Source organism: Hydractinia symbiolongicarpus, chromosome 9, assembly GCF_029227915.1.
Source record: "Hydractinia symbiolongicarpus strain clone_291-10 chromosome 9, HSymV2.1, whole genome shotgun sequence".
Classification (NCBI taxonomy): domain Eukaryota; kingdom Metazoa; phylum Cnidaria; class Hydrozoa; order Anthoathecata; family Hydractiniidae; genus Hydractinia; species Hydractinia symbiolongicarpus.
The window spans coordinates 14,421,180-14,442,472 of record NC_079883.1 but is presented as its reverse complement, the minus strand read 5'-3'; the positions used below and the strand labels follow the sequence as shown (position 1 = coordinate 14,442,472).

The following is a 21,293-nucleotide window of genomic DNA, read 5'->3' as shown; positions in this document are numbered from 1 at the left end:
TAGTCGACAGCTGCCAAAAAGGCAACACGTATATCGTGTTATGTTGCAATATAAAAGAGTAAAAAATATTTGTGGTCGATATGATATGTTTTGTGTGGGCTGGTAATGACATGCAGATGAGGAGCCAGATTTATTTTCCCGATTTTGGCGATGATTATAATTGACAGCAGGAAATATTGCATCACGGAAATTTAATGACCAATTTTGTTATCATTTGGTTTTAGGACACCAGACCAGGCAATTGTATTAGTTGGTTCTATCTTATTCATAAGACGCTATTGGTGGATTTGTTCAGGAATTTAACTAAATAGAATTTAGAACACGTGATCGACGGGTTGTTTATCTTAACTGAAAGAGATTGGAAAGTGATTTTTTATTCTTTTCTTATTCCCATCAAGGAGAAGCTCAAAAATGAGTAGATTTTATAAAAGTTATTTTTATAAAAGGTTAAGTTTATTTAAGGACTATATGTCACCCGACTAAAAAAACGTATCATTTTCCTTCTTTAGTCTAGGGGGAAGGGGAATAGGCGTTAACTTGGGAACGCGTTTAATAATATAGCGAATCAGTAGGTAAGTCATGTCACAAAACATATGTTTAATTAATGGCTATTTTTTGTTTTATTTATTGTGTATGGAAAAATGGGGCTTTGCCTACGCCCCACCACACACCTGTAGCACCACCCAGTACCTTAGCACCACCCAGTACTTTAGAACCACTCAATACCTCAGAACCACCCAATACCTTAGAACCACCAAATACCTTAAACCACCAAATACCTTAGAACCACCCAATACCTTAGAACCACCCAATACCTTAGAACCAACCAACACCTTAGAACCACCAAATACCTTAGAACCACCCAATACCTTAGAACCACCAAATACCTTAGAACCACCAAATACCTTAGAACCACCAAATACCTTAGAACCACCAAATACCTTAGAACCATCAAATACCTTAGAACCACCAAATACCTTAGAACCACCAAATACCTTAGAACCACCAAATACCTTAGAACCACCACACACCTGTAGCACCACCCAGTACCTTAGCACCACCCAGTACCTTAGAACCACCCAATACCTTAGAACCAACCAACACCTTAGAACCACCAAATACCTTAGAACCACCAAATACCTTAAAACCACCCAATACCTTAGAACCACACATCACCTTAGAACCACACATCACCTTAAAACCACCCAACACCTTAAAAACGTTATCCTTTTGCATGTGCAATTTTGCGCAGGAAAATACAATTAAGCACTCTTGAGAATTATGATGTCAACAGTTTCAACTATTACTCATCCACACTTAAAGGTTTAGTCATCCAACACTTTTAAAATTCAGAATTACCTTAGAGGAAAGGAAAAGAATTATAACTTTGATATGATGAGAGCCCTATGATAAAATCTGTGTTCATATTACATCGAGGTGATCATTTCTAGATGGTTAATATTCAGACAAATTATCACTTCTAAGCAAATGCTTACGATTAGTTAAGTATTTCCTTCACTTTAGGCTTAGGATTTTAACCTCATTTTACTAAAATATATAATTTGTATCCAAATGTATTATAAGTTTAGGCCGACAATACAATTAGTGCTTCTAACCTAGCTTTTCTTAAGAACAACCTAAAAAAGCATTTCTCTGCGCTTCATTTGTCAAAAGCATGGAACAAGTAGAGATCATATTAGACTTGACTTGACTTTGTATCTATAAACATTAGTATATAAAAACTGTTTATTATATATTTTGCTAGCTGATAATCTAGCAAAATAAAGCGTGATCTTGCTGTATTTCTGTTAAATTGTCTATGGAACGAATTCCCTTAAGTTTTAAAGCAACATTTTATTCTTTCACAATGATGCTTAATCATTGTGAAATAATAAAATGCTGCTTAAAAACTTAAGGGAATTCAAGGTCTCTAACTAATAAGTTATTCTGTTATATCTATTCTTAATGCTAAGAATGTAATACGATCTGGTTTCCAAACACTTAATACGATGTATTAGCTATAAAAAACGATGACATAGACCCTTTTAAAATCACAATATTTATTGTAGAAGAGACACTTTGAATCACGTTTTAAAATGTCACATGGTTATCCTTGTTTGTTTTTCTTATTCACATACTATGTACAAAACAACAATTAAAATATTTTTTTCGTCATGTCTTGAATATTTTTTTACAACTCTCTTGCGATTTGACGATTTTGATCACGACAAAGCTTTTTAAGATATAGAGAGAAGGATGACAATAATTTTTGACGATGAGGTATTAATTTTTTTTCTTGTTGTCTTAGCAGTATAGTATAAAGTCTAAAAATTTCTTTCTAACACAACTAACATTGATTTCGACTAGTGGCTTTCGTTTTCCGATCGTTTATACTCGTTTATAGGACAACTCATTTATTTTTCAAATTTCTTCACGAATGATTATATGTTCTCAGGGTATTGAGCAAAAATTTTGGGTAAACACCGGAATTATTAGCAGGCTTTTTATTATTTTTAAAACTGGACTTTTGTTACACCCTTGTTCTGAGGGATTTTTTTATTTCTGAAATATCAAGATATATCTCATACAAAAGGGAAAAAATTCCCTGACAACGAGGATGCCTCTCAGTTTAAAATTTTGGGAGACTAATATGACGGTAATTAAACATGGTTATGAGTACTAATGGGTACCAATCTTTTTTGACCTTCTGCTAAAATTTATAGTATATTTTAGCAGACAAAAACACAAACAAGAACGAATTTTAGCTAACCATCAAACCGATGACACTTTCTGCAAAAAAGCACATCAATTCTAGCTAAATATACCTCCTTTTACTTTTGATTTTTTTTACCAATGCCAGGATTTTAATTATTCAATTTTAATTAACCTTACGACGAACTATTAAATTTATCTTTTTTAAATAAACTTGGTGGACCAATCAGTCAAAACTAATCTTCAATTATTATCTACCCAGCTGCCAACACGAAAACTTGAATTAAAATCTTTAAAATGAAGTGTATAAGCACTAAGAAATTCAACAACGTGGTTAGTTATACTTCAAAATAATTTCAACACTTAACATAAAATCAACACCTGTCTCAAATATATATAAGTTCTTTCTCTCCCTTTTTTTCAAGTACCTTTTCGGTATAGCAGATTATCCAGACCTCACTCAGTTTTTTCAAATCCTGCTACATTTCATTGGTTGCATTTGATTACATTCTTACATTTTTCTGCTATAGCGCAAAGTCACACAAAACAAATTGTTTCAATGGCGTGACGAAAGTTATGCAAAATTTCATAATGCCTCCCTCCCTTTCCATAGGTAATAGCGGGTTCCTTCGGTAACAAAATTCTTCGAACCGATCGACGTCGATCAGTGCAAAAATAGGTTTGCTTGCTACCTATCATCAATTCTGCCGATTTGATTATTTTATTTATCAAGAAATATTGGTGTCAATTTTGTGGCATTTATTTAGCAACACAAAAATCAAATGTTTATTACTGTTTATATACATTTATATATTATAACTATTAAAAACTTGTTACCTAAAGTTATATTGCTACTCTGTCGTATAATATTCCGTTAGATGTTGAAAAATATATTCTCTTTTCTCGCCGCTACAACTTGAGATATTTATTTCTTTCCAAAATGGCAACTTCGAATTTTTTCCCGCCAAACTTTTGTGAGATCAATCAATTTCATAACACGCAAATGTCGAAAAGCGTTTTGACGTAAACAGCGCGCGCTGGGAATGACAGGCGCACGTGCTAACCGCTAATTGCAAACATCACATCTTAGATGCATGTTATCACTTCACTTAATCATAGAATCACAAAACAATTAAGCTGTTCCTGATTGTGTGAACAAATTTTTTTAATATAACTCTATTAAATGCTTTTTGTTGTTGTTTATAATACTCTGTATAGAATTTATAATAGTTTGAAATGGTTTCTCGAATCAAAAAGATAGTGGCAGTACAAATGCTTTTCTAATGCTGATATTAATACATATTATTACTACGCAAATAAAAATAATAATGGTAATAAAATATATGTAAATTCCTGTGCACGCTTCGCGTAAAAGAACATTATTAAAATAAAAAAAAAGTGGTTTAACAACGAGAGATCTTAAAATGTTACGCTTGAGTGGTTGAGTTAATAGACTCGACTAGCATATCAGTGCAAGAAATATATTTCAACAAACATTAATACAATTCTGTTAAGAACGCAGTTTTTCTTTCAGGAAACATAAAACACAAGAACAGAATTAAACATATAATGGAGGAATAATATAACAAGTATAAAATAATATGATAATAGTGTTGTTTAACATGGCTGTATTTGAAACAGAGTATAGATCAGAGATTCGCGAATAGTAATATGTTTTGGTTGTATATATGAGGATTGGATGTTAAGAAATATCATTTGTGAACATTTTTGATTTAGCATCTGGAAAATATAAAAAGATTTTGTGATCTACTTGTGATCTTTAATTTAGAAAAATTGAAAATTAAGATCTTTAGGGTTTATTAAACTGGAAAACTTTCAGTAGACAAATAGGCCTGTGTACCAAGTTGCTTGAAAAACTTTGACAGGACACAAAAAAATTATAACCAACAAACATATGAAGAATTAATTTCATACAGCATCAAAAAAGGAGATGAAATTCTTCAAGCGCATCAACTCCTCAGGAGAACTTCTATCTTCGAAAAAGTCCGAAGAGATCTCTTTAAAAACTTGCCTCGATCACTTCAGTACTTATGGAAAAATAGGCAAAACAATAATTGACAATCATAAATATGTTATAAATAAATTGGGAAAAGAATACGACAACCTCACTTCTCATGATTTTGATAAAGAGTTAAATAAGGAATTAATTAGGGACAGAGCAATCAGGAAATATGAAGTAGAAGCAGAAGATTTTTATTTAAGTAATGCAGAGTGGTTTCCAAGGATACGTACTGTAAAATTTAACGAAGATGAAGAGACAGGCAGTATTGACAGTGATGTTTCGGTATGTTGACTTGTCTCTAATTTTACCACCCGAATTTTGTCAGTCAGGCAGGCCATTTTCGTGTTAAGAATGGGTAAAATATATTTGTCCGAATTAGCAAAGGCGATATAATCCTAATGATTTCACGGGCTAACGGTTAGTTTGCAGTGATATAACCTTTAAAACACACACAAACTCGTTCTCAGGGTCCTATTACTGGCGCAAAGAATCTCAGCGGTTAAGGTTGTAATATAACCGTTTCACAAATAGACTTTGCTTGATCCATGACTCTAGGTTTGAGTGAAGGTTTCGGAGCATAAAGAATTTGGCATATCAACTAAAATGAAACTGTTGCTAGCGAGAACTCGACATATGTTGACATTGCTAGAATATAGTTTAGATCATAAAAACCACAGGTGCTTTTGAAACAAAGTTAAGTTCAAGTAAAAACGCTAGAGATATCACAAAACATTCGTTAGCACATAAGCCTGTGTTTAATAAACATTGGACGTCTAAACAAAACGCGGCCTATTCCCAAAATTTAATATTTAATACGCCCTTTTAAATAAAAAAGTACGCCTCTGATCAGTCGGACTTATTTTTAAGCGTCCATAAACAATGTAGCCTATACCCAACGGTCATTATTTCCGTCAACGCGCGTCACAGTGTGCGTCATTTGCGCGACAGCTGACACACTTGATCGTGACGAGCATGTGTGTCACGTAAATTTATTTGTTAAAAATAAAATCTAAAACTACTAGTCAGATTAATAAAATTAATACCGTGTATATAAAAGATTTTTGCATTTTTTAAATTCCTTTGTAACTAAAGCTGACACCGTTGTGATCAGTTCTTCACAATGTCGATATAAAACAGCATTGCAGCCATTATTGTTTAAGAATGGTAGAAATATGTCCTTATCTTTTATAAATAACATTAATCGGATCCGACATAACGTTTTTAATCGCTCTGTTTCAGTACAATAGTACCCAAGTATTAACCTCGATTACAAACTTACCTTGCATGTCATTAATATATGCGAGTTTAACCACAAAGATATCTCCTGGTAATAATAAAAAGAGCCACTAACAAAACAACTGAAGATTCGTCTCTATATTAATGATGTTTGTAATGGTATCACAGTAGCGATAGCTGTCTCTGCGCAAATTTGTAGGTTGTCTACGTGCACACGAAATGCGATATATCACGTACGGGTGAACCCATGGATTAATCCAAGGGCTACCGACTACTGACTTGTTGTAAATTTTAATTTCTGTCTGTTTTTCAGGACTTCATACAAGATGGATTCGCTGGTCCATTTTCTTGGGAAACTAAGGTATGTTTTTGTCTCGATAATTAATATCTTAAAAATAGATTAATGCTTTGTATATCCACAACTACACATATTTACCAGTAACTTCCCATAATTTTATTTGTTTACATGTTTGCCTCTGTTATTTAAGTAAAAATGTAAATATAGAATTCTCGATTACTTCTCAATTTTTTCATATTACTTGTTTACAACTTGTGCCAAAGTGAAAAAACACTCCAGATCATTTTGGAGAGATTTTAATAAAAATGCCCATCTCCCTTCTAGCTGTGCGTTTCAAGTGTCAATCTTCATCAGATTACTGTTCTCTTTTCATCAATCTTGTCTCCCCGATTTCATCTGCAAGTTTTTTTCAAACCTCTGTAACAAATCTTCCATGTCATTATTGAAAATTTATTATTAAATAAGGAGGAGAGCTGAGACTAGTTACTAGTCCGTAAAAAACTCGGCGAATTTGCTCGTCGTACATATATATATATATTCCGGGTATCTCTATTTCGTGCACCCTTAGCACGAAATAGCGATTCGGCCACCATTTTGAACAAAATATGGCTATTATGATTGAGAAATATGCACTTGAATTGAGCATTCAATTTCTTCATGTAAAATTAATTTTGACACTATTTAAATTCAATAACGATTCACGAATTGTTTTTTCAACCAAACAAAATTGTAGCGGATGTGCTTGGCGTTTTATAAAAAAATTAAAATACAAGATGGAATCTATTATTATGCTAAGAGAAGAAAAATTGTTTTGTTTAACTGGCTTTGAACAAGCATCCACACAGCAGAAGGTTCCAATAATATTATTATTGTATCGTTTTCTGCGTTTGAAACATCCTTCCGCAAAAATTTTTATAACTTTCAGTATAATTTGGCGGTTAATAGTTTCCTCTAAAATATATTTTAAAGTAAAGTAAAAATATAGTAACGAAATTTTTATCCACACTTTAAATGCATGCTTAATTTGGCAAAGAAAAAATCTATTTTCCAATGAAAAAATTTTTTTTTCAAGAAACCCATCAAGAAATGTAAGAAATATAAGATCATTGGTTGGGCTAACCTCTTTCCAAGCGCCTGTTGTCCTTTTTTTAATCAGGACGCCGTCCCGATTTCAGAAAAGATACAAGATGCCCTGGGAACGAAGTTGTAGTTAGGTTTCTTATGAAAAGAAATGTAAGCTTTTTAATGCTAAGTTTAAAATCTTAGACCGTTGTCTATTTACTTGGAACAGTGGATGCGCCAGAATACCCGGATGTAAAAACTTTGTTACAAGCAGTGCGAATAAGTAGATTGTTTTTGTGAAGTATTTTAAATGAACTAATTTTTAATCATATTTATTACTTGTATATTTTTATTTGACTATATTACATCTCTTTTTAGTCCTTACAAGAATTGAGATTTCCTCCAACGCCAGAAGCTGAAAGAAAAAATAAAAACAACGCTAACACAAAAAACAAAAAGAACAAGAACAAGAAAGCCAGTTCGACCGACCTTACGACGAATGATCATCGAAATTATGAGACCCTGGAAGAACTTCGGGAAAGGTTATATAAAAATTACAACGAAGCAAAGGTGCAGCGCGAAAAATACTTAAATATAAACAGCGTAAAAACGAAAGAAGAAATCGCTCAGAAAAGCATAAACGGTTATCGAAACAAAAAGAAAACAGGTCAGAATATATATAAAAATTACAAAACAACTCAAGATGGCGACCTTCCGCAACAAAACGGCGCCTCAAAAAAACAAAATGGCGAGCTTAATCATCAAAATGGCGGTGCCTTACAACAAAATGTAGGTTCACAAATCCAAAGTGGCGGCCTAAAACAAGAAAGCAATATATCTAAGGTTAATATTGAAGAACAATATATTAAACGACAAAATTCACAAAGCACAACAACTAACACGAAAGCCGAGGCTCAACCGTTAAAAAGTGCCTCCTCAAACAGCTTCACAGCAGAGCTCTCATCCGCCATCATGAAACATGGTAGTTCAGGATCTAGTATTGTAACCAACACTCCGCGTAGTACAAGTTCCTACAGTGTAAAGAGTGATTTGGATATAACGAGTAAAAACGACAATGACATTTTGTTTGCCAATGGAGATGTAAACGAGAATATTAGCTCGGCAGAATTGACAAGAAAAAGCAGCACGAGAAGTCGGAAAAGAAGCGGTAGTAAGTCGGGAAGTATGAAACGAAGAAATAGTCTAAAGAAAAGCGCGTCCCCTTCAAAAACCAGCTCAGACAATTCTCTTGTTATGGAAAACTCGTTAGCAAACGATAAAGATGATGTTGGGCTGTCTCTGAAAAGCAGTACTGAAGAAAAGGTAGGAATCATAATGCTTGTGATTTTGTTTGACTCTTTCCTAATTCTAATTTTGCAAGTCATACGCCAGAAAGTTGCGAAAAAAATATAAGGCTTAGTTCATTAGAGTTCTATGGTTTATCTCGCTAGTTATAGAATGCGATCAATCTTGGTACCACATAAACGAAGTATTATTAGATAAAGCAATAATTTCAGAGTTAAGCGCAGCCAGTCAAATTTGCAAAATAACCACACGCGGAATTTTCTTTCACGAAATACTTTTTAAACTTAAGGCCTGCGGGAAACGCGATTCTAAACTCATGTACATTGCAATTCTGATGTAATGTAATGCTCCACAGTTGATCTACCATTTATTTATTTTATACCATAGAATCCAGATGGTCTTAATAATATCATGGACATGCTGGCAAACTGGTAAGATGGTCTCCTTGATATCACTCTTCATTGATGACGATAAAAAGATGGAACATCCTTCATATATAGCTAAAAAGAGCAGGAAAGCATAGGAACGAAAATACCTTTTAAAAAAGGCAAAGAATAATGTCAGAAAAGAAGTCCTTAATTTAATGGGATGAATACCTTGTGATGCCATAGTATTTTACCTTTATTAAATTATACGCCTACCAATTTAGAGTTAGCTAAGATACATTATTTTTCGCATTTCCCTTTTCATGCATTATTTTCAAAGTTTTGGCAAAGAATTCTTGTCGCGAAAAAGAAAATGTCGTAAACAACAACTCTTACGGCTACTTTGTCTCGTACTAAAACTTTCCTTAAAACTTGAACACGGCCCTGTCTTCTCTGTTGCTCGTTGAAACTTTTAGGAAAAGATTGTTTCTGTATTATATGCAAACTTAGTTAAATATAAATAAATAAACGAATAAATAAATATAAATATTTTTGTACAATACTTTGTTTTCAAATTTTTTTTCACCCAAGAATTACACTAACAGATTGTAAGTTCTATAATGAGTCACTCGTGCAGTCATTTCGGATAACGGATTAATCCAATCATCACGGACCAGTACAATCGGTATTTCGGAATGTCATAAAATGAAGCAGCAGCACATCGATAGCATATAGCCTGGCAGTAAGCAGGTTTCAATTCACATTTTAATTTTTTTCACTTAGTACCGCCACCTTGCCTACCCTATTCGGGACTAAAAGTTCTTTTCCCGAAAAATTACGACAGCGAAAACTTTTTTAAAAAGCATATAACAAATATTTTGCGGTAAATCTGCCATTATTATTACTATTATTTACCCAGGATAGCCTATTCAGTTCCTAATGGCACTGTTATCAATTGAGGTTCTGCAAAGTGGGTCCTAGTGCATTTAAAGCTCCAATTTGAGCAAATGAAAGGCGCGCAAGAAGAGCCGCTCAACTAGACAACCGCTCAAGCTATCAACACTATTCTCATGCTGAACGTTAAGCAGAATGGATGGATTCATACTTTTGTAGTCTCTGGAAAGACTCGGCCCGAAATTGAACCTGTGAACGTCTTCACTGGAGCCGAGCGCCCTACAACAATGTAAAAATTTCTAATGAGTTAGTAATGAGTGGTTAGTTAAGAAGAGCGTACGCAACGTTTCTATCATGCATCCCGCTAAGAAAAAAATCTTCGAGAATAACAAAACTGGGCTTCACCCACGAAATAAATTTAAATCAATAAATGCGCACAAAGGCGCATTTATCTTTTTCGGCGATATCTTTTTTAAACAGTCCAATATTTAATTATGTTTGTTTGGTTAAGACCAAAACACCGTAGAAGATTTTTCGCCGATTAATATTAACCACGTAAACAAAGAAAATGTGGGTAACTAATGATCAAAAAGTGCGGTTTTTGTTCGGAATACTTATACAGAATAGCCACTTTAGCGTTGGAAACACTGTTATTCCTGTGGCTCCAGTGTTCTAAATGTATGCATTAAGTATACACTGGCATTGTACAATTTCCTTTTATGACATGGGTTGAACCGTAGCTGCGGTAAAGGCACTTTCCGAACATGCCCGCACTGTGAACCGAACCACCACGAAGCGCCTCTATAACCACTAGGTCACGCGGCACGTGAGTATTTTGAATTCAGATTACTTCCCATTTCCCGGGGGCAAGAAAATTCATAACGAGTCTCATTTTTTTGTGCTAGAGCAGAATGGCAGAAATTTCAATATCTTACAGTCCGTTCATACCTAAATTGATCTGTTTTCTCTATCATCAGCTACAATGGTTAATATTTTCGTCAGCGTTAATTTTTCGTTAGCCCAAGCCTTTATCACCCACCCTAAAATTTTGTCACTAAAACCGACAAAGTTTGTACTGCCATATTGCTCCGTAATAAAGGCTTAAGAGCCGAGAGACGAGCATTTCATTGTTTTCAATAATAGGAGTGGAATGTTCCTATTTTAAAACTTACATGTTGTGAAAGAATCATTCCATTTACTTCGGTCCAAAATTCACAGTAAGGTAACAGTTTATTTGAACAGATGTCTAGAACACACTTTGATGCTTCTTCCAACAGTCACTTTCTCTTCATGCTTAGATGAAATGTTTATTTGAGAGACGGGAAGAGGCCTGATCTGCAATTTCAAGCACGTAAAAAAAAAAAGCTATAAGCTAGGCCAGGGTCATAAGTACTTTTAATGACATCAACGAATCATTAAATTAACGCGGTTTGCCCCTTAAGCGCGGTAATTTTATGACGCATTAATACCATATATGCGTTTATTGACAATAATTTTTTGACTGTTTTATTTCACGAACGTTGATTTCGTGTAATTATTGCAAACGAAGTTAAATGGAAATTTCGACGAACCGAGTTAATATCAAGTACGCCAATTTTCTGAATTGGTAATTTTCTGATTCATTAATTTCTCGCAAGAAGGTAACATTAAATAAATAAACTTAATTAGGAGCAGTTTGCATGATGGTATGGGTACAATGGCTAAAATTGGTAATGCAAACTTGATGTTTTCAAACAAAATTGCTAGCTTCTGCTTTGACGACATTACATGGTAAGTAAAATCCATAATCCGAACATACTATTTTCATAATTTCATTTCGTCCTCCAGTGCAAGTGGTTTGTCAAATCGTTTCTGTGGAACTCAGCAGACTCTGAAGTTTTTTTTATCCCTAATGGCTCTACCATTTGTTTGATTCAACGACCACACAAAGCGAGAAGAAATCATACAAGTATAGCCTTTTGAATGGTCAGGTTGTCGACGTCAAAACGTTGTTTAAAGTCATTTAACACGTGAAAAAGGAATGTTGCACGCCTGTAATACTGTTAAGGGAGTGTGGCCAGTCTCTCACAAGTTTTTTTTACGTTCTAAACACCCATTTTTAAGGCTAATTCAATGGTTGATGGGTAACATTCACTATGAGAATGATCCATGTTATTTCAGATGGAGATTGTTAGATTTCTTAAAGAGGTGATTAGTTCGCAACCATAAGAAATATCTGTTTTTTGTTTCTTTGAATGCAGTTTGGTCACAGGAAGTATGCCAAAGTTGACGCAATGATAATAACAAGTGTAACAAAAAATTGAAAAGGATTTGAGACAAAGAAGTAGCTTTGGATAATAAAACATTCAGGAAAAAAAAATATAAACAAATCCATTTTGAACGAAAACACCGGCAGCAATAAAAAACCCAAAGACTTGTGTTAATAATTAAAATTCGAACCAAACTTTTCATTATTCTTTTTACGTATCGTTTCGTTCATATTCTGATAAACTTTTGTCAATGCTCGATTACTAAAAACTTTCTTCTCGAGTCTTTTACTACTGCTGCTTTTACTCTGGTCATTATTGAGTTTGGTTAATCGAGCATATCTTGCCTTCGACTTATCTTGAGGTGTCTCGCGTCTCTTGCGTTTTTTAGAAGACAGGTTTGTTCCGAGAGCAGCATCGATTTCTTTTTGAATGGATTCTCTAGCAGATTTTTCTTTCTCATGCTTACGCTTTAATTCCTAAGGAAAAATGAATTTAAAAAAAGAAATAACAAAAAGTGTATGTATATTATAATGCCCGTATACGTCTGTCTGTCACGCAAAATGGTAGCTTAGCTGCGACGGGCGAACCCGTGGATTTTCCACGGGCTAACGACTAGTATTTTCAAATTCTTAAACATTATGAATGTAAAATATTTTCTTTTCTTTACCCAGTTCACTGGTCACACTAATTTGTTTGAAGTTGAGAAATAACCTGGGCCACAAAACTATGCTATCCAAAGCACGTCAAAGAACTAACGTGTCGGATAAAACTAATTTCTTCAGGGTTCCCAATTTGTAATTATTTTTTTAACGAATTTTTTTAACATTTAGGAGGATTTTACCTGTTTTAGGAGATTTTTTTTATTGGCGCGGAAAATACATAGAAATATTTTGGAGAATTTGAATTGGTGAATGTGTAACTTAAAATCACAAAAATAAAGGATGTGAAAGGAATTAAACAAGGAAAACAAATTGGCCTGATCAAATTTCATTACCGCATTAGTTGATGCGAGATATAAATATTTTGGACTCATATTCCACAAAAAAATTGAGTTTGATAAATGATTTTCGCTAAAATTTAGGACACTTTTAAAGTTTTCACAAAAACTCAGGAAATTTCAGGGTTTTTTATAATTATTTAAGAGAATATTATTTTTTAGGAATTTCTTAAATATTTAGGAGGCGTTGGAACAAATTCTACCGTTTAAGTGGCAATACAAGTTTACTGAAAATAAGATAGATGACAAAAACAAATCCTGTAAGATGTCGCTGTTTAATAAAAGTTGTTCTAACATAAAAGATTAGTCGATTTAAAGTCTTACTTTTTCTGCTTCGTCTGAGTTGACGGGTCGACCAAAACCATCTCTTTCCACAATCTTGCCATGGAATGGGCATTTAAAACGATCCATTCGACCGCAAAACTCCCCACTAGAAAGAGGAGCGCCACATTTTCTTTTGACAGGTTCGGATTTTCCTAAAAAATTCATTTTCCTCGTATTCATAGCTGCAGCAATCTGGTCAGGAACAAATATTTCCTCGTGTTCCGAAGGCTTCCAAAATCTATGCAGTGAATCGTTCTTGATCGAGACAGGGATAGTTCTTTTATCCTGTCCCCAGTGTTGCAGGTCCACACCATACGAAACAACTGGTGCAATTTGCAGTAGCTTCTCTTTTCTTGTCAGCGATGGACCTGGTTGCTGATCATCTGATTCGAGACGAGTAGTACTCTCGTCATTTTCACCAGTTGTTAATAAGTTTGTTCGGTTAAAAGAGCCTATAAAGAGAAATCAAAAAGTTTTGGAGTAAAACATACGAAAGAAAATCTTAGCAACTTTCGCGAGTAAGCTTTCCATGAATTCTGTTGGAAAAAATCTATCGTGAATACGTCTGAATTATTCATGGACGTATTTCGCTTGATAAGAAAAGAAACACAAAATGTGTATTTTCCGTTGACAAAAGATTATCCCTCTTTCTTAAATAGGAAAAGCCACTAAAGAAGTCAAGATTGACAAACACAAAAACACAATTATACGTGCAGGATTATCTAGCACCATACAGTTAGGAAAGAAAAACACATTTGTTTTTTGGACAAATAAAAATAGACAAACATAGGTTTCTATTAAAACCGTTCCTTAATTTTTTTTTGTGTGCGTCTCTGTCTTTATACATATTTTTGTGTGCTTTGTCAAGGCAATTCCTTCCTGTAATTTATTTTTAATTTTTTTTCATGACTTTTAAACATTTCGCACTCGTATCATCCACTTTTAACTTCCGTTTGCGGGAAGATAGAGTGACAGACAGACAGAGAGACAGCTAGATAGGCCTTCTTAAAGTGACAAACCACCTTTGTGTTGTATTGGGAAAATTTTGACTGTTCAAAATTTACTACATTGGCTGATGTAAAAACCAAACAGAGGATACAAAATATATATACCATGTTTGTTATCACCAGCAACCACCTCAGGTACATCAACAAAGTCTTCATCGCTTTCACTTTCGCTTTCTTTTGCAGGCATAATTTGTAATTCCAAGAATTTCTCTATTTTAGCGGACATTAAATTTTTCAAGGTTAAAATCTCTTCGATCTTCTTTCGATCTGTTGTACGGCATTTTACTAATATCTGCAACCATCTTTTAACAGTGTTGTACTGACCTTTGAGTTCTTTATAGAGCTCTCTTGTTCTCTTAATCAAATCTTTGTTGTCATCAGATTCTAGTACAGTTAGAGTTTTATCTATACCTATAGAGAGCCGGTAATTGTTTTGAATTCCTGTCTCCTTGCCAACTCCATTCATATTGTCTCCATCAAATCCTCCTGTTTCTACCTCACCAACCTTATTTTTTGTCTCGTTTATGTCTATTTTTACTTGATTACTACTAAGGCAATCAAGATCATCGTCATCAGAGTTATTCTTTATTTTACCTGGGTTATCTGAAACATCGAGACTAGTTGTTAGCTTCGGCATGAGAAGTTCAAAACAACTTTCAATTTGGTGCACATTTGACATGACATCATTATACGAGTCATGAATTTGAATATCAACCTGTTCCAGCTTACTTTTACGAAGCCGCTCTTCTTTTTCTACTCTCCTCCTCTTTTGTTCTCTCTGCTCGACAGTCAAACAATCAATACTGTTAAAATCAACTTTTTTCACATCACGTAAGAACTCATACCCCAGCTCCAATTTTCGATAAAATTTTCCGTAATGCACGTACCATTCTTTGCATGTTGTTAAAGCGAGTGTTTTTAAATCGTTCGCCGCTTGAGGTGGTAACGGGGTTGGATATTTTTTCAAGTCAGTCCCGATTGTCAGCAGAAATAAAATGTGCAAATCGGATATTACCATTTGTCGGAAAACATGTGACCTACTAAACAACTTTCCTATGACTTGGAATGAAGAGAATCGGATTTCCGCATGTGGCTTCTCCAATTGAGACATCAAAATATTATAAGCTATCTTAACGTTGTCGTTGGAACATTTACACCGTTGTTTTAATTTCTTCACGTAGTCCTCATCAAGGTTTTTTTTACCAGTTGTTGTTAATTCTTCAATGATGTCGTGGATCTCCTCATGCACAAGCGATTGCACTCCTTCCATGTGTTTTTTTTAGTATTCTATAAAAAATAAAAATAAATCAAATGTAAACAAACTTCATACATGCGTTGTCAAAAATTTCTTTTACCTTGCAAGACATAGCAAGTTAAAAACAAGTTAAACAAGCATGTAAAAAAAGTTTTTTTTTTGGGAATGAGTAGATTCTTTAGTAGATTTTCAGAGCATATAAATAGCTCTTGCGGGCTTAAAGTTAACGCTCACATAGCGGTCAGAAGAGGGTTTAAATTTCTACAGACAAGTTAAAATGCTTGCACTTTGACAAGATTCTCGCGCATCAACAGGTAATAAAATGCAGAATTTAGGTGAAGAAAGCTAAATTATAATTATTATAGTTTTAACTTTTCTACTGTGGTAGGCTAGTAGCATCTTTTTACTGATATTCCTACTGATAGTTCTAAATCATAGTCATAAGGATATGTCTAAAATAATATATCGTACATGTCAATTATAAAAAATTGGTGCCAGCAGTTACTGGTTGAAGTATTTACCATTTTAACTTCAATGTTTTCGAGAAAATTGCCTTTTTCTGAAATCTTATAAAAATATCAGATTCAAAATATACTTTCTTAAAAAAGCACCAACTCTTTAATTATGAGTACTGGTCACATAAACAAAAAAATAAAAATGAAAAAAATAATAATAAAAATAATTCTTTTTTAAAAACTATTCTTATAATTTATTAAATCAGCAATATACAATATAATTACATTTTTATATAAAATCATCCTTCCAAAAACGTGCTAAAGCCGTGAAACTGTAAAAACTACATAAAATTTGTATCATTAGTGATTTTCCTTATAAATTATTATAGATATGCTGAATTCTTGCGATTTTCTTTAAGGTTTTTAATATCCAGTAGACTAGCTTAAGTTTAATGATTAACCCTTAGTCACATTGGGGTATAGAAGCAGGGGGAGGTGGGAGCTGATTCTGCCCCTTTTTTCAAAGTATTTTTGGACTTAAAACTTAAATGACAAAAAATATTAATAAAATAAAAATGTTGTTTCTACTATAAGAGATAAAATTCTTGCTCTGAGAAAATAAATTTGAAGTATTCGACAATTACCAAATCTAACTCATTCTGCTACTGAAGGTAACATTATTCTCCAACAACAATAAGTGGAATATAACTAACAACAATAAGTGGAAGTAATACAGAAAAACAACAATAAGTGGAAGTAATACAGAAAAAGAGAAACATAAACAAAAACTCTATATGAAAAATGCAGTTTTGTTTTTGCCTAAAGATATGAGTTATTCTTAAAAAAACGTCGGGAATCTGCAATATATAAGACAAAGGAACTATTGAAAAACATACATGTTTTTGGTAAGGGATGAGATTTGATTTAAGACTAAAGCCATTGTTAAACAACTAGTAAGTCTTAAAATTTAGAAAATCAAGCAACCAAGACCTAAACTTGGATAATCTAACTAGAAACCTACGAAACAACATGAAAACATTGTTTTTTTTAAATTGCGAAAGAAGTAAGTTAATGCGAAAACTTTGTGAAATTGGAAAATCAACCGTAGCAAAATTAAGACTGCAATCAAAATTTTTGTCTGAACATCTAAATAAGAAAATATAGTTTTTAAAAAACGTGTATTTCAAAAAGGCAAGTTACATGGTCATTTTAATTGGGAGATTACACAAAAAATGACTTCCAATAAAATCAGTGTATCCAGGGCAATTGATGCAGTATTGTATAATGACAAAGAAAGCAGAGTAAAAATACATTAATACTATTGCACAAACTAAAGAGAAAACAAGGAAACAAATAACTCTAAAAGCATCCAACTGAACAAAATTCTGAGAAGATGGAAAGGGTTTTAGAAAACATGGCGAAAAATACATTAAATGATAAATCCGAAAATACATTGATATTGGTATAAGCTTACTACTTTCAGAAATTTCAAAATACAATAGTTTAATATTTACATTTTCTAAACTTATTTGTGAAAATAAATAATTTATTCTACGTCGTAAGTCCACAATCTTTTCTACATTCCTGGTGGTACTTTTAAATTCCATTTTTGCGATTTGTCATCATTGCATTGATCAGCAAAAACTTTTCTATCACGATTTGATATGCACAATGAGGATCCTGATAGCTTTAGGTTATTGTTCTCAAATGTCCATGCCTAAGATAAAGAGAATTGAAACTAAGAAGCTAATTTTTTTTAATCAATGCATTTTCAATTAATCAATGAGTTTTTAGTTACTCTCGTGGACCTAATTGTAGGGGTAAATTTCATCAAATCCATTATTGGTTCCGGGGTTAAGAAATTAAAACGAGTGGATTAAAATTTCAAGATCTTTACAAGGCAAAGGAAGGGGGGGGAGAGAAATAGATGGGGAAGAAAGGGGGAATGGGGAACGGCTATTCATTTTTCTTTATTCTATTTCTAAACCCATCAATGTAATATTTTTAAATTTTTTTTCGACCGAAATGGTTGAGGATGTTTTAACAAGAGAGGAGGTTGATTTTCTGATTTTAATATTAGGGAGTAGGGTGTGTGTTAATAAATGAAAATGGAAACTGAGTTTTCAAAAATTCAATTCTGCTCACCTGAGTCTCTTCTTTGTTGCAATTTTGTAAAGTTACTTTGCCAGGTGTTTTCAAATCATCCGGACCAGCGATGCACAAATCTTTATTCTTTAAGGTCAACGTGTCTTTTAGTATAAACCAGAACTAAAAACGATTACGACCACATATTGAATAAGCAAGAGTGTACAAAACATTAAACCCATTTCGGTAAAGTAGAAAAAAAAAAGCATATTATACCTGATTTCTACCCTCTCCATGACACTGCCATAAACCTGGCTGTGAGCCGATCACACCATCTAAAGTATCCAAACATAGGTTTTCTTGCTGAAACTCTCTAAAAATGACAGGTTCAACTTTATATTCTGGGAAAAAAATAGGAATGTGCGATTTTAACTTTCAAAAAGTGGTTTCTTCTAGGCTTGAAAACTATAAATACTCTTGAGTCTCCAATAGTGCTCTTCCATGCATATTAATTTTTATATTTTCTTCCAGCAAAGACATTCTTATTCTACATCCCCTTGAATTTTATGCTACCTTGGATCTCGTTTTTTTTTTTTTGTTTATGTAAAGAATGCTTAACATCTAGTTTTATGATACTTATATTTATTATATGTTGAACCACCCAACATATTGTTCACTGATGTTCAAATGTTTCAAATGTTTTCAATCAATCCCTCCCTACTTGTCCTTATAAGGGGTGTAGCTTAAAGGGGGAGGACCCCTATAAGCTACACCCCCCTCTTCACTATTGGAAACCAGCACAAGTGCATTATATAAATATGTTTTATTTGACAAGGGACACAAAAATGTGATATAAACGCTTTAATGCATACTTATATCCCCCCATACTACAAACACATTATTAACATTTTAAATTAAAAAATTACCCTGCATGCAGGTATTCAAGTTCATCATCAACGTAAGTTTGAGCCTTATCTTCCTTTTCATCTTCATGCGATTCTGTCATTACTTGCACATCCTTTTTAGGCGCATTGATGTTCACGTGGCTGTAAATATCAAGATGAGAATATATAAAATTTCACTCTTTTTAAAAAAATGATTTTCTACACTTCCAAAGATTAATTCGCCCCAGAGATTGATTATTCATTATCATTCAGATCTATTTTCAAAAAAAATTTCCATTGCCATACTATTGTCAACCGTACCGAGTACATACTTGATTAAGCCATCTCCTTTCGATTAGACCCCCATCCTTAAAATCATTCCTGACAAAAAAGTGCACTGAGTTGAATAATTCCCCATGTGGGTTTACCTAAACTGATTAAAGTTTTTTTTAAAAAAATACACATTCTATAATGATTACATATTTATGTCAGCAACTGTCAAAACTGATTTTTAACCATTTCATCCAACAATCAAATCAAATTTAAAAACAGTTTTAAAGAGTAGTTTGCTGTTTTGAATTTTTTCTGCTGAATTTTCCTTTTTGTTTCAGGATAAATTGTTTATAAAAGATAAGCCAACAAGTTGGCAAACTATAAAGACATCTTCTAACAAACCCCTTTCTTTTAATTCAATTTAATTTAACTCAAATCATTTCTGAGAAATAAGCCCCAGGCAGCTTAAATCTGGATAGTCTAACAAGCAACAGTAACATAAAACATAACACAGTAACATAAAACACAAAAATAGCAAATGTAACGCTGGGTTGTTGTAAATTTGAGTGTTACACCTAGCAACTTCTTTAGAAATTTTAAGGCTGAAATCAACATTTTGCCCTTAGCAACTGAAATTAAATTAAAGTTGCTTAAAAGATATAAAATGTCAAGAAGTCAGTGTAATAATTTCATGTATATTAGTACGTTAAGTACTTTTTGGAATAAAATATTGTCACTATTATTCCACATCTAATTTCAGATGATTTTCTAATAAGGTAGCAATATTAAAAAAAACATTAATTTTATGACGAAATTTCAAGTTTTTTTTTATTTTGTGTACAATACAATTTCACTTTTCAAATACAAAGATGTAAAAAAACTTTACTGACTTTTAGATTCAACACCAATGACATACTTTAGTTTTACTTTGACTAATGAAGTTTACTAAAATATGCTTAATAAGCTCGGAGCACATTATAGACCTCCTTATTCAATTTTAAAGCTAATACACATAAATATATACTATAACACATACCTAAAATCTGGTTTATAGTTACGATACTTGTTTCCAATTCTTGGTATTAAGAATATAAGGCACCACAAAAAAGCCAAGCAGGTGACAAACATGTACCTGTTACGCAATATAGTTTGAAGCATTTTTTAACATTAGCTCTACTGTTGAATACATGAAATATAGTCACTCCATTTTTACTGACAAACTATGTAGTTACATATAAAACTAAAAGGATAGGATCATAACGGCAGTTTCACGTTACATAAAATGTAGATACAGTACCACATGAATGTAACTTTACATGTATGCAATAGCTATCACCTTCGCATGAGCTTTCAGAAGCGTCAGAACTTTCGTTGTTATTGTTAACCTATTGTTAAATACATGAGCTATTTTCGCATGTTGAAAACAATAGAATTCATGTCTTGTTCGCGGCATTTAATTAGCTCATGTGAACTGCGTGTGTCCCATTGTTGTATTTAATTGCTGTAGTCGTCAAGAGATCAATGAGAGAAAATAAATTTTAAGAAAGATTTGAATATCTATTGTTTATTTATGTTTTCTCTGATGCTCGTGTTTTACGAAAGCGCGCATGCAATTTTATTTCTTTTTACACAAAGCTAAATGTTAATTTTGCACATGTTTAGATGCTCGACCTAAGAACAAAAAGCGGCGTTCAAAATGCTTTTTTAGAACGGCGGCGATGAAAAAGCAGCTTTGTTAGATTTCATTTTAAAAGTTTAAGAATGAAAAGTGGTGATAGAAACGCTTTTTGAGATCGCGTTTTAAAAATTTAAGAACGAAGAACGGCGATAGATAAGTTTCATTAGATCGCATTTTAAAAGTTTAAGAAC

At 33.1% G+C, this 21,293-nt stretch overlaps 3 protein-coding genes across 5 annotated transcripts; 1 reads left to right on the top strand and 2 right to left on the bottom strand.

The window, feature by feature from the left end:
• Positions 1-2,169: 2,169 nt before the first annotated feature.
• Positions 2,170-9,561, top strand: LOC130656637 (putative uncharacterized protein DDB_G0282133). 3 transcript variants are annotated; one of them, XM_057459542.1, is made up of 4 exons: positions 2,170-2,280; positions 6,285-6,332; positions 7,710-8,654; positions 9,024-9,561. In XM_057459542.1, exons 1-4 carry the CDS (start codon positions 2,257-2,259, stop codon positions 9,069-9,071), a joined length of 1,065 nt encoding a protein of 354 aa, XP_057315525.1. In that variant the 5' UTR covers positions 2,170-2,256; the 3' UTR covers positions 9,072-9,561. The 3 variants fall into 3 exon arrangements, with proteins under 3 accessions (XP_057315525.1, XP_057315523.1, XP_057315524.1); XM_057459540.1 differs by lacking the exon at positions 2,170-2,280 and adding an exon at positions 4,204-5,017; XM_057459541.1 differs by lacking the exons at positions 2,170-2,280; positions 6,285-6,332 and adding an exon at positions 6,860-7,120.
• Positions 9,562-12,160: 2,599 nt separating this feature from the next.
• Positions 12,161-15,775, bottom strand: LOC130657507 (UV-stimulated scaffold protein A-like). Its single transcript, XM_057460498.1, has 3 exons — positions 14,578-15,775; positions 13,466-13,917; positions 12,161-12,620 (listed from the first exon to the last, which is right to left on the bottom strand). Exons 1-3 carry the CDS (start codon positions 15,740-15,742, stop codon positions 12,315-12,317), a joined length of 1,923 nt encoding a protein of 640 aa, XP_057316481.1. The 5' UTR covers positions 15,743-15,775; the 3' UTR covers positions 12,161-12,314.
• Positions 15,776-16,390: 615 nt separating this feature from the next.
• Positions 16,391-21,293, bottom strand: LOC130657508 (polypeptide N-acetylgalactosaminyltransferase 2-like). The gene is made up of 5 exons (XM_057460499.1): positions 20,461-21,293; positions 19,194-19,313; positions 18,544-18,640; positions 18,328-18,450; positions 16,391-17,899 (listed from the first exon to the last, which is right to left on the bottom strand). Exons 1-5 carry the CDS (start codon positions 20,580-20,582, stop codon positions 17,759-17,761), a joined length of 603 nt encoding a protein of 200 aa, XP_057316482.1. The 5' UTR covers positions 20,583-21,293; the 3' UTR covers positions 16,391-17,758.

What these genes read in the sequence shown, in the direction of transcription:
- LOC130656637 (XM_057459540.1), top strand. Translation starts at nt 4,664, where the DNA reads ATGAAATTCTTCAAGCGCATCAACTCCTCAGGAGAACTTCTATCTTCG. An exon ending in GTATTGACAGTGATGTTTCG is followed by an intron (nt 5,018 to 6,284) that starts GTATGTTGACTT and finishes TCTGTTTTTCAG; the next exon opens with GACTTCATACAAGATGGATT. An exon ending in CATTTTCTTGGGAAACTAAG is followed by an intron (nt 6,333 to 7,709) that starts GTATGTTTTTGT and finishes ATCTCTTTTTAG; the next exon opens with TCCTTACAAGAATTGAGATT.
- LOC130657507 (XM_057460498.1), bottom strand. Translation starts at nt 15,742, where the DNA reads ATGGAAGGAGTGCAATCGCTTGTGCATGAGGAGATCCACGACATCATT. An exon ending in TGCTGGTGATAACAAACATG is followed by an intron (nt 13,918 to 14,577) that starts GTATATATATTT and finishes TTCTCTTTATAG; the next exon opens with GCTCTTTTAACCGAACAAAC. An exon ending in ACTCAGACGAAGCAGAAAAA is followed by an intron (nt 12,621 to 13,465) that starts GTAAGACTTTAA and finishes ATTTTTCCTTAG; the next exon opens with GAATTAAAGCGTAAGCATGA.
- LOC130657508 (XM_057460499.1), bottom strand. Translation starts at nt 20,582, where the DNA reads ATGCTTCAAACTATATTGCGTAACAGGTACATGTTTGTCACCTGCTTG. An exon ending in AACTATAAACCAGATTTTAG is followed by an intron (nt 19,314 to 20,460) that starts GTATGTGTTATA and finishes TGATATTTACAG; the next exon opens with CCACGTGAACATCAATGCGC. An exon ending in CTTGAATACCTGCATGCAGG is followed by an intron (nt 18,641 to 19,193) that starts GTAATTTTTTAA and finishes TGTCATTTTTAG; the next exon opens with AGAGTTTCAGCAAGAAAACC.